A 13,607-nucleotide genomic window follows, 5' to 3' on the forward strand; every position below is an offset into this window, starting at 1 on the left:
AAATGTATTGCTTTGAAATTTCAATTTTATTTTTTTTCCACATTCAAATATATAAGGTTTGTCATGGTCAGCTTCAGTTTGCATGATAACGCTTAATCCTGCAAAGACTCGACAAGTGTGAAGGGTCTGAGCGTGAAGATTATCATAAACAAAACAAATCACGTGACGGTCGATAATAAAATCTGGTCATGCGATCATCTCGGCTGTTTACCTCCGGACACAGTGGCCGCTCGATGCGGGATGAGATAACAACTAGGGCCAGCTTTTAGTGACCACTAACCGCGTTAGACAGATGGTCGTTTATTTAAGGTCCTTTAGATTCTATATATCATTTGCCATGGGGCGGACCACAGGCTGACCGCATAACGGAGGTGACCGCTTATTCAAGGTTACCGTTTAAGCAGGTTTGACTGTATTTATTATTGGGATGCTACATATAACAGTATATGGTATATATGTATTTTATACGGCATTATGGAAAGAGCGACTACATATTGTTATGAAATAACTTTTGCCCAATCCTTTTGTAACTGTTTAGTATTTTTGAACCAATGGTCAGTGGATTTAGACTTCTATATAAAAATTGTGTTTTGTATGCCATTCCGACAGTATATATACTTAACGTAAACATTATCTACATATGATTTATATCGCTACACGCTATAGACTTTTGAGGTTTGATATCACAGGGAGATTATTAAAATTTGTTCTGTACTTCATTTGCTAATCGTATAAAATCATTTAATGCGATATGAAACACTCATAAAATGTTATCCCAGAAAAAAAAGATTTCCAATCGAGCGTCAGAGCCGCGTTTGGATACAGCTTGTAAGAGTTATTCCCCTTAAATGCTGATAAATGTTATAGGCTGGGCAGGGCACTATGCATGCAGTGAAACAAAACAAAACACACAATAACTCGCCGTATTTTTATTTTATTTCAATAAGATCATGTTTTATCCCTCCATATATATATACATATATTGTCTATTTATTATAATAATAATTTAGGCCTGCATTAATACGCTCGTATTCCCCTAGCTAGCGCTTTCTTGACACGTGAAATGTTTACGCCCTTCGTTTCAATGAGAGTTCATAAGATACAAGATACCGTTGGGATTCTTTAGTGATAACATGGAATTCCCCGTTTTCGAATTAGCCTATGGGCAGGTAAGTATAAAGTTAACAATCAATATTACATTATATGTTATTTGTGAAAGTGTCAATTCTATTCAGAAGAGTAGTCTTAACTTAACTGGGAATTTCATAAGTCTCCATAAATCAAGGCCTAACAGTTGATATATAACACACTTGTAAATTTTGTCACTGTCAGAACAATTTTGACCAGTTCAATTGATCCGAGTTTATGTTGACGTTGATACATTTAAAGTTCACTTAGACAGTATCATATTCATATCTTGGTATTGTTTATGGATAATCATTACACTGTGTGTTGTTTGTAAAAGTGTCGATACTTTATCATGGGAACAAACATTATGTGATTTTGATTCACTCAAACAACTGTCAAACCGAAAGTAGAACTCTCTTATTGTATATAATATATATGGATTGAACAATTACACAACAATTCAAATAACTTTAGCTAGTTAATCAATTTTGACAATAGATATATAGGTAAACATAAAAGGATCAACAAGGCAAATACGCTTGATTATCACTAACGTTACACAATATTTTCATTAATTTGAAATATATATACTATATATATACATGTATATATATCTACATTTGTATATAAGACTTATGAATCATGGATACATACATAATATACATTTTTTTATGTATATACACTTTGTATGTCATTGTATAAAATAAACCCCCAGGTTTTTAGCTAAGAACAGGGCAATGTCATTAATTAATGTATCGTTTAGTAAACACTTGATATATGTCAATCTGTTTACTCTATGAGTCATAACTTTGATGAGTCATAGGATAAACAAAACAGACATCTATATCAAGCGTTTTCCAAATGACACAATAATGACATGACCCTATGGTCAAAATTTGATTATTACATCATATATTCTATATCTATTATATGATGTCATTATTGATTTTTCTCTAAGGAGCATGTGCTTCACATCTATTTATTACATTTTTACCAGTGAAATATCAAAAATTATTCATTCTATAAAAGTGATATTTTTCACTAGTGAAAAATATCACTTTTGCTGATTTGACCAATCAAATTAATGATTAGAAAATACAAAAATAATTGACCAATCAGAAAGCCCGACATATATGTCAGCACCTGGACAGGGGGAACTACTTTTTTTGTTTACAAATTATCGCTGTAGGCCTAGTTAGCATACGGGGTAGGGTTTTCGTTGATAAAAAATGTAATAAACATAATATCTAACAGTGTCTTCAGTAATACCAAATATATTTCACTCGTGTGGCTAATATTTTGATATTTTTCACTTGTGCTGCGCACTCGTGACAAATATCAAAATATTAGCCCCACTCGTGAAATATATTTGGTATTACTGAAGACACTGTTAGATATCCTCTATTTATCCTATTGGTCATGATATATATAGCACTCGACACAGGGTTATGTTTCGTTCTTCATTTTATTGATATTGGAAAAAAAACCTATTCAACACAAAGACAGCACCATTCATTCTCATACAGATAGGTATGAATTGACAGATTGATGGATTCACGTCATAATCATAATCAAAACAGCGGTATAATCATAATCGTTCAATAATTGGATATGTCACTCTTCTAACAAATTCCATGTGACACTACCATTCGTGAAACATCCTCTTAATACTCCATGCATGATTTACAGAAAAATTAGGTTAATTTTCATTTTATTTATTTCAGAAGGCATCCATAAAATGTTGGTCGAAATCATTTTAACCTGAAGAAGTCAGCTGATTTTGTAAGATATAAGATCCAAAAACATTTACTTAAAACCCAGCATAGACCTCGTTGATTCCTAACGAACACGATGGGAGCACGTGGTAGTAAGTTATGGACATGTTGTCCTCCCAGGAAAAAAGCTAAACCCAAAGAGAGATTTACACAGCCATTTCCAGCTCAAGATGATTCCGCAACCTCTTCTGAGAAGATCGCAATAACAGCAAAATCAAAAGAGATATTCAAGGAAGATCTTGAACGATCTGGTACTGAAAACATACTTATCAAACTATGTTGATGTTAAATATCATAAAGAATATTCTGTAGTGACTCTGATTGTACTTTTGAGTTCATTAACCATTAAGCTCATGATTAGTGATATATATATATAGTATATTACCATGTTTGTCCTTTGATAAGCCCTAGGGGGACGCGATAGCCCAGGTGGTTAGAGTGCCAGCCATGTAAAGGATCTGAGGTGCGTTGTTTGATGCTCCCTTTTACCCATGTCGGTTTGTATTGCTCGGAAATCTGAGAAATGGGCCAAACTGTGCTGTCACGGTTGTGTCCATGTGCAAGACACTTTACCCTATTTGCTCTGGATGGCATGCGACGGGCCTCCCGTATGTTGTTCAGTGAGGTAGTCACCAACTACTACAAAGACATCTCACACCAAAACGACACTGGCTGTTCATGGTGTAATAAACCAAGCAAACCGTAAACTGCAACTTACAGGACAATGAAACAGCATTGGTTTAATTTGTTTAGCATTTTACTAAACTGTCACAGGCCTGGGTAGGCTTAAATTAAAACAGAAGGAATATTTATTACATTATAAATACTGTTGACTACATTCATATGTATTAGGCAGAACCACAGACTAAGCTATTCCTATCTATATGTGTGAAGTAAGCAAATTTTAATATTCCATTATTGGCATTAGAAGTAGAATGCCTATTTATGTCATTACATTTTCATTTGGTGCCGAACTCTCCTATCACCTCATTGTTGATCTGGGCTGCATCTATTTGTCCATAGATGCAGTCTAGATCAAACCATATGATTGTTGCACCTGAATTGTGCTCACTGTCAAGGAAATGCTTCACCCTGCACTACAGATGAATCAAACGCAGCGAGGATTCAGATTGATGAAAGCAATTGTCATTATGATGTCATTTTGGCACTTAATGTTGATCTTTGTCACAAAAAGGCTTTGTACTGTGTTAGATTATAGGTTGAGGATCAGTCACAGAAATGATTTAAAAAGATTGATTTAGATGCTATTCTTTCAAATGAACATACTAGGAAATGAGTGAAAATATTTATTAAAGAAATAGTTTTACCTAGTATGATAATGTAGATATAACAATTAAAAACTTATTGTCAATATAAATGCAATCTTGGTGGTGAAAAAAATTTCATGGCGATACGTCTATCTATTTAATATGTCATCTAGATTGCATTTATACTGAAAATAAATACTCGGTTAATCTAACAAGTACATGTTTTATTATTGAGTGATTATAAGATGACAGTTTCACCATGGTCCTGTCTGCTGAGTGAAGACATAGTAAATATACGCAAAACATATTAAGACGAGGGTGGTGAACTTTTTAAAAATGTACACCTTTTGAGCCCCTAGCTCTTGCATTTTGTTTTTGGTATATGAAATACTGAAAAACAATTTAATATCCCTCTAGACTCAGTGTATACTTGAATGCTGTAAATTTTTTATTTGTGTGGGTTTTTTCTCAGATCAATACCGAAAAACAGTTAATATCCTTCTAGACTAAGTGTAGTTGAATGCTGTAATTGTTGTTGGTTTTTTTGTTGTTTTTTTTCTCAGATCGTGGTGAAGAGAAACAGCGAAAAAAACAAGGGCACCAGGTAAGATGAAAATACTCACAATGTATCTATACGGAAAAAACTATAGGGATATCTATAGCCTTCCTATGGACTTAAAATTTGACAAGAAACTATAACCTATAAATTGTTTAAGCTATAACAATCATTGAAACTGATCATTTCACTTAACTATAAACACATAAAGACATGGAAGCTTTAATTCAATATTTATAGATGAAATGTTCACTATTTCACAGAATACACATATGTTTTGAGCATTTTCAGCTTCACAATTCCAGCATGTTTTCATTTTGCGTTAATTTTCTCATTGAATTAATGGCTAATAATAAATATCTCATTTTCAGGAGGATGGGATCATGCCAAAAGGTAGGATAATTGGTACCTTAATTAATTACAGAATACATTCAACTGTTTTATTAGCTCACCTGCCGGTTATGCCGTGGTGCCGTCAACTTTTCCATTTAAATAACTTCTTCTCAATAAGCAAGAGACCCAGAGACCTAATATTGCGCCTGCAGCATGCTGGGATGAAGGACTACCAAGTTTGTTCAAATTAATGAAGTTGACCTTCATTCTAGGTCACAGGGGTCAAATGGGCTAAAATCTTTAACAACTTCTTCTCATTAACCAGGACTCAATAAGCAAGAGTCCGAGGGGGTTTATATTAGTTCTGTAGCATGCCAGGGTAAAGGGCTACCAGGATTTTTCAAATGAATGACCTTGACCTACATTCAAGGTCACAGGGGTCGTAAAGGATAAAATCTTTAAATGAGTTCTTCTCAATAACCAGGAGTCCCAGGGAATTGATATTAGGTCTGTAGCGTGCTAGGGTGAAGGACTACCAAGTTTGTTCAAATGAATGATCTTGACCTACATTCAAGGTCACAGGGGTCAAATCGGCTAACATTTTTAAATGACTTCTCGATAACCAAGCATCCCAGGTAGTTGATATTGGGTCTGTAGCATGCTAGGATTAAGGGCTACCAAGGTTGTTCAAATAAATGACCTTGACTTACCATCAAGGTAACAGGAGGCAATTAGGCTAAAATCCTTAAAAAATTTCTTCTGAATAATCAAAGGCCCAGAGACCTGGTATAGGGCCTGTAGCATGCTGGGATGAAGGGATTCCAAGTTTGTTCAAATGAATGACCTTGACCTACATTCAAGGTCACAGGGGTCAAGTAGCCTAAAATGTTAAAAGGACATCTTCTCAATAACAAAGAAGTGCAGGGACTTGCTATTGGGTCTGTAGCATGCTGAGGTTAAGCGCTACCAAATTTGTTCAAATGAATGACCTTAACCTTCATTCAAGGTCGAAGGGGTCAAATAAGCTAAAATCTTTAAATGACTTCTGAATAACCAAAAGGCCCAGAGACCTGATATTGGTCTGAAGCATGCTGCGATGAATGGCTACAATATTTGAGCAAATCAATGACCTTGACTTACATTCAATGTCATAAGGGTCAGATAAACCATGATTTAAGAATTTAATATGCCAACAGATTTAAAAGACTCGTGAAATAACTACAGGGTCCATATATATAAAATGATCACTGCATTGCAGGTGAGCGATTCGGGCCATTGGGCCTTGTATTTAGACTATATCTAGTATTTATATCCCAGTCCATATACATAGTAACACAAATGACAAGGGAAGACAACTTTGATTTATGACTCGTGCCCTGACCAGACCTCAAACTCATAATCTAATGCATCCAATCACCTAGCCAGAAATACATGCAGCTTATTGTTGTACTGTGATGAATATATGTATATATACGATGTATTACTCATCCGTTCAGTAACATTAAGAAACGATGCAGTTTCATTATCATATAAAACGCTTACCCCTTTTCTTTGGATCAGAATTCAAAGTTAATTTGCTGTCAATGATTTTGAGTAGATTTTAAGTTGGGAATGTTTTAGTCATGAGTCAATGTCTCTAGCTCTTACTCAGCTGAAGGAGCATGCTTCTTTAGCTTAGTTGGTAGTGCCATGGATTAATTATCATGCCAGAGACCCAAGTTTTTTGCCAGCTGGGTTTCCCACCAATTATTCTCTATACTTATATGTCTGAATAGGTTCAACAATAATAATTGACTATATGGAAAGCATGAATATTGGATGTACATCTTCAACCAAGAATGTTACCTACAACATCACAAATGAACCAAGGAAAGAAAAGCCGCCGAAGCCTAAAGTGAACTTACATCACAAAGATAAGAATGCAGGTAGGGGAAAGTGTATAACAAATATTTTCACATTGATACACATGCTTTTCACAAATGATTCAAGATAAATCTAAAATTCTTATGTAGGCACTAGTGTAGCCAGACATATACATGTATATGATATTTCATATATATAGGAAATGATATTATATACATGTACATAATTATATAATATTTTATATATAGGAAATGATATCATACACATGTACATAATATTTCATATATATAGAAAATGATATTACATATATATACATATATATAATATTTTATATAAGGAAATGATATAATATACATGTATATAATATTTTATATAAGGAAATGATATTATATACATGTATATAATATTTTATATAAGGAAATGATATTATATACATGTATATAATATTTTATATAAGGAAATGATATTATATGTATACATACATAATATTTTATATATGGGAAATAATATTACAGTCAAACCTGCTCTAACGACCCCCTGTATATAACGACTGCCTGTTTATGGCCGATTTTAAGATTTCCCATGAGGTTTTACTATGTAACGACCCTCTGTATAGCGACTACCTGTATGTAATATTTTATATATAGGAAATGATATATTAAGTAAGGTTTATTTTCAAAGGTCAACCCTGCAATGACGTCATAAATGACGAGACATGACACTGTCATCAGATGATGCATGGCTGGGGTTATTCAAATCACCTTAGTCTGTAAACAGTCCTTGATTTACCACTATTTCTAAGAAAGTTCCTGAAGAATCTTTCTCAAATTTTATTTCTATAGGTTTCTCTTGGTCCCTAGTTCTGTGTTCAGTTGAAACTAATGGAAACAAAATGGCCGACTGGACGCCATTTTGAATTTTGACAATTTTGAAGTTTGTTACACAATTGCTATTTCTGAGAAAATACTCTTCAATAAACATTTCTTAAATTTCATAACGAAATATTAGACTGGTATAATAATTAAGATTAAATCAATATTCCTTGTCCTGCATAGAAATTTCTCAAATTACATATATGTAGGATTATCATGGTCCCTTGTTGTGCAATATCAAATTTTAGATCACATAATCAAAATGGCCAACAGGTGATTTCAACAGTGGAAGTTTCTATTTTTTTATGGATCTTTGACAATATGGGATGGAAAGGTGTGAGTATTGTAAATTTTATTATCAGACATTATCAGACGTGAAAGAAAGGAAGAAATTAATCATGTCGGATGAAAGTGATAGAATAGACAACAGAATGGTAAGAACAGGTGCAATTGTAGCAAGAAGCTGAATGAAAGATTAAAGAATGGCATCTGTATAAGTAAGACTTAGGATACAGGTTAGCCTGGGAAACTCTAGACAGAGTAGTAGTGGAAAAACGACCTTAATAGATAGACAGCTAAGAAAGATATACATATACATGTATATGTAAGTCCATCCATATTATGAAGTTGCATGACCAATAGAAACATCAGTTAGATAATTTGCAATTGAAAAGTAAATCTAACATTTAGTAAAACTCTCAAGACAGACTGGAATACAGGGAGACAGCGAGGAGATACAGTCAGGAAGTGGTCAGGTCTACTCTGCTCCAGAAAGTAATTACTCAGGGAGTTAGTAACATGGAAGGGGAGACGGTTACATGTTGAGTTCGTGATTCAGAACTTGTTTAGAGATCCAGATGTAAAATCATAATTAAAAAAACCTTTAAATGTTAAATTCATTCCGTCTGACAGCTAGTTTACACGCAAAGCAATCAGTCACTTTTTTTAAAGCTATATATATTAAGTTTTTCTTTGTCTCAATAAAGTGTTTGTAAAAGTTTGTTATTACTATTTCTCTGAAAGTTCTTGATAGATTTCTCTCCATTTTCAAAAGGCGATTCCCCTATTTGTTTTCAAATGATTAAAAGGAAATGAGGAAAGATGAGAAACAGAGGAGAAAATCTGAAAAAAAAGTAGAGAAAATTTGAGAAAAGATCAGTCTTACATTGTAGAGGCCATGAAAAATAAATGAAGTTGCATCGAACAATCCCTCTCGGATCTCTCAATTTTCTTATCTTTTTTTTTAAATTTTTTTTTTAAGCCCACATCATCAGATGATAAAGACTTTTCAAATTGCTTTTTGTCTATGGTCTACCTATAAACAATTCTTTTTATATCTATTCCTCTAGAAGTACTGGGAGGATTTTTCTTAAACTTCACAGATATGTTCAAACTCCTGTGGTTCCTAATTGTGCCGATTTGTGTTTGAGTCTGATCCAGAAAACGAAATGCCACCAGCTGCTGACGTCCATCTTCGATTTTGACATTGGAAGATTGTTATCACTATTTCTTGAGAAGTACTGGAAGGAGTTTTTTTTTCGAACTTCCTATGTATAGGTGCTACTTAGTCCCTAGTTGTGCAAGAGACATATATATGTCTCTGGTTGTGCCCATTAGATCTTGAGTCCAGGAAACAAAATGTTCCACATGCAGCCATCTTTGATTTTGACAGTTGATGACAGTTGAATTTGTCATTACTATTTCTTCTGAAGAACTTCTGGATTTTTATCAAACTTCATGACTTTTTAGGTTTCCTTTCTTCCCAGGTTGTACTCATTTGATTTTGAGTCTGATCAAGGAAATAAAATGGCTGAAATTTGAAGTTTAGCATATTTTGCTATTTCTCATTCACTGATTAGTTCTTCTTGATCATTCTTAGGTTTCATATGTAGGTTTTATCAGCTCATTAAAAGTAGAGAATAAAAGCAGTCTTACATAGACTATAGATCATTCAGTGGTGGGCGCCTAGATCCCACCTGGATCTCTTAATTGTTGTTTATATTCAATCAAAATTATATTTACATGCCTGCGATAACATTTTCATGCTGTGGTATTTGATACTTCCTTGCAAATTCATAACTTTAAATTATTACAGGAGACCAGTTAGGTAAATTAGTAAGAGACGACGAAGCAACTCTTATTCTGGATATGTTGACAATAACTGCAAAGTCTGTTGGAATCATCCGTGGACCGGGGGGATGTCAAGGGACTGGTTTTCTTCTAAAGGACGGCATGGTCATGACAGCTGCCCATGTGATCGATAACCTCAGTAAGTACATCATGGTTTGAATATATATGTAAAGTCTATCCTTTTCACCCCTTGCCACCATTGAAATATGGAAAGTTCATTGTCAATTCTCATATGTCTTGGTATTTGGCATACGTTTATAAATACATGCCTTGAAAAGTCCTTGAATTTATGGCTTTAGTGTTAAAATAGGTTCAAAGAGATACATTTTCTGTGTATGTGACTTAATATTTAATGTGTTAACAATAATAAAAAGACTGTTACAACACTGTTAATTTGATAGGAAATAGGACTGAACTTTTTATTGATATCATCAAAATTTTACTTAATGTTGATCAGTATCCCGGAAATGTTTTGGAGAATTTTTGAAGTTAATGGCAGAATTAAGCTCTTGGGAAAGTCTTGGAAATTGACGACTCAAAGTCTATTTCAACCATAGAACTGTTGTGTTGGGCAACTGCATGACTTTATACAAGTGTTTTCTGTCATGTGTGACTGTACAACAGATATTATCAGTATATACTCAGATATAAATTTGATGCCTCCATTTTCTTAGTCCTGACGAGACTGGATCCCTGAGGTTAGATGCAAGAATAAACCTAATATTTGTATTGCTTTGTCACCTCACCCCCGATAGGATAAAATGACTTGTAATGTAAACTTTATTTTTATTTTGGCACACTCAAATTTCAGCATATAACTGAATTTTAACAGATTTATAAGTTTAATGAATTATCTCAACCTTTAACGTGTAATAGTTTAAGAAAAGAGTAAATGAAAAATACCCGTCCCGCTCTGGGGCACGACCTAGTGATGCCTCATTCTCATGGCAAGCATCCTATCTACTCGCCACTTTTGACACTACTCCCTTTTTCACAAATTGTGAAAAAATTGTAATAAATAAAAAAAAAATTGAAGGAGTAATAAAAATCATACTAGGGCTCAAATTAACAACCTCCTTATATATCCTACCACTAGACTAAAAGGAAATTCCAGTTCGAGCTAGTAACGTGATCTTATACATAATACTCTCCATTTTTACATGTGCTTGCTGTAGAAAAACAAATATAGATCTGTAATGATTTCAACAAGATCATGGGGAAGAATACTGCTACAATGTAAATAAATCTACGGTACTGTTCTATTTATAGAAAACTTGTGTTTGTAAATAATATCATACTACATTATCAAGTTTGTCTTGTTTATGTTTCAGGAGACCCGACTCATCCAGGGAACCTGAGAGAAGACTGTACCGAGAAAAAATTATCAATACAATTTGGATATAAGCAGCAATCAGATGTCAAAACACAGCCCTTTTTTTTCTTCATATCTGAAATTCCATATATAAGCATTGAAATTGATGTTGTTATCCTGCAGATTCGAGTAGAATCAGATACGAGTAATAAACTTCCACGTCCTATAGAGACCTTTGGTCCTGTGCAAGAAAATATGAAAGGTGAAATGATTGGTCATCCTAATGGGGAACCACAAAGAACAGACCGAAATATTGAGCGCTATGTCCTGTCCCAAGATATGTATGAGAAAGCAAAGCAGTGGAGTATAGACGGATATCGTGAAAATGGATATGAGGGGATTCAAAAGAAGGGGACAATATTGTTTCATTGCGGATTTACCCATGGTGCATCAGGCAGTCCAGGTGTTTATACCGATACCACAAAGAACGATTGTGAAGTAATATGGATATTACTGGAAGGTTATCCTGGGTTTTATTACAAAAGACTACGATCTGAAGAGAAAGCCATAATTGACAATAATTTCCTTATTGAGCAGGGAATCACAATGCAAGCTATCTGGGAGGACATGTTTAAGGAAAAAAGAGAACTTTGTGACAAAATATTTGGTCACCGTAATGAACACTTTCAACCAATACCAGACCCATCATCTTCTTTGAGATTGGCATCATGAAAACAAAATTCACTGCATTGACTCACTTACTAAATTGGCACATTTCAGAAGTTTATTTCAATATTATAAATATATACAGAGAATCAAGGTATTTCAAGAGTTGAATTCTTGGATTTAGAAAATGAAAATACTGCATAAATGACATAGTTAAAATCACCTTTACCTGAAACTCTATTAGAGTCCCATTCTGACAGAGAATTGTCGTCAAGCATCTGACCAGCATCCGTCTGGCGTCAACTTTTCCTTTCAAATGACTTCTTCTCAATAACCAAGAGGCCCAGAGACCCGATATTGGCTGAGCCGGCAATGTCACATACTGAAGTGAAGGGATACTAATTCTGTGCAAATGAATAACCTTGACCCTTAATTCAAAGTCAGGAGTGGGAGATGGGGGGGGGGGGGGGGGGGGGGGGGGGGGGGGGGGGGGGGGGGGGAGGAAATGTGCCACAATGTTTAAAAGGTGACTTCTTGATAATCAACAGACCCAGAGATGTGAAATTCGGCAAGTAGTAACTGCTTACCTGCTGGAGGATATAAACGCATAATTCCTCATCTCTGACTGCATTATCAAAATGTTTTCTTATATTCTTTATATTTTTTAAAATGATATCAAATATAATTGCCTTGATCGGCATTAAAATTTTACTTATTTTTCATGAACCCCTTTAATCCAGGAATGCTGTGTGAAATGATAAAGAAAGACACAAAAAAGGCAGGAAGGGAAGTGTTGAAAATATTCAGTGCCGTGTCAACGAGGTACAAATCTGCCTACGTGCATATTATGTATGTATGACCTATACTCTGAGCACATTTTATTGACAGAAGGTTTGGTGGGTTTTTTTTATCTCTTGTGTGTTGTTGTAGTCATAACACTGGTAACAGCAATTTTGTTAAGAATATGGACTTAAAGATACCATATAGTCCTGATGGGCAGAAAAAGTCTGTTCATACATCTCTGAAAGTTGTTACTATGCATGTGTGCTTTAGTAACACCTAGAAGAGTTGCATGTACAGAGTATGTTCTTAGTAACATATGTTCTTAGTAACACATGGCAGAATTGTATGTACAGAGTATGTTCTTAGTAACACCTACAAAAAATGTAGCAGAACTGTATATACAGAGTATGTTCTTAGTAACACATGTTCTTAGTAACACGTGTTCTTATTAACACGTGGCATAATTGTATGTACAGTGTATGTTCTTAGTAACACGTGGCAGAACTGTATGTACAGTGTATGTTCTTAGTAACACGTGGCAGAACTGTATGTACAGTGTATGTTCTTAGTAACACGTGGCAGAACTGTATGTACAGTGTATGTTCTTAGTAACACATGTCAGATCTATATGTACAGAGTATGTTCTTAGTAACACCTAGCAGAACTGTATGTACAGAGTATGTTCTTAGTAACATGTGGCAGAATTGTATGTACAGAGTATGTTCTTAGTAACATGAGGCAGAACTGTATGTACAGAGTATGTTCTTAGTAACATGAGGCAGAACTGTATGTACAGAGTATGTTCTTAGTAACATGAGGCAGAACTGTATGTACAGAGTATGTTCTTAGTAACACGTGGCAGAACTGTATGTACAGAGTATGTTCTTAGTAACACGTGGCAGAACTGTATGTACAGAGTAT

General features: G+C 34.4%; 1 protein-coding gene across 1 annotated transcript; it reads left to right on the forward strand.

Moving 5' to 3' along the window:
- Positions 1–1,134: 1,134 nt before the first annotated feature.
- On the forward strand, positions 1,135–12,360 carry LOC117322056. Its single transcript, XM_033876785.1, has 7 exons — positions 1,135–1,169; positions 2,853–3,154; positions 4,735–4,775; positions 5,099–5,120; positions 6,836–6,985; positions 9,891–10,064; positions 11,257–12,360. The coding sequence occupies exons 2-7, from the start codon at positions 2,980–2,982 to the stop codon at positions 11,967–11,969; spliced, it is 1,275 nt and encodes a 424-aa protein (XP_033732676.1). The 5' UTR covers positions 1,135–1,169; positions 2,853–2,979; the 3' UTR covers positions 11,970–12,360.
- Positions 12,361–13,607: the final 1,247 nt, after the last annotated feature.

The sequence above is a fragment of the Pecten maximus genome, chromosome 2 (genome assembly GCF_902652985.1).
Source record: "Pecten maximus chromosome 2, xPecMax1.1, whole genome shotgun sequence".
In the NCBI taxonomy this organism is placed as follows: Eukaryota; Metazoa; Mollusca; class Bivalvia; order Pectinida; family Pectinidae; genus Pecten; species Pecten maximus.

What these genes read in the sequence shown, in the direction of transcription:
- LOC117322056 (XM_033876785.1), top strand. Translation starts at nt 2,980, where the DNA reads ATGGGAGCACGTGGTAGTAAGTTATGGACATGTTGTCCTCCCAGGAAA. An exon ending in GGAAGATCTTGAACGATCTG is followed by an intron (nt 3,155 to 4,734) that starts GTACTGAAAACA and finishes TTTTTTTCTCAG; the next exon opens with ATCGTGGTGAAGAGAAACAG. An exon ending in TCACAAAGATAAGAATGCAG is followed by an intron (nt 6,986 to 9,890) that starts GTAGGGGAAAGT and finishes AAATTATTACAG; the next exon opens with GAGACCAGTTAGGTAAATTA.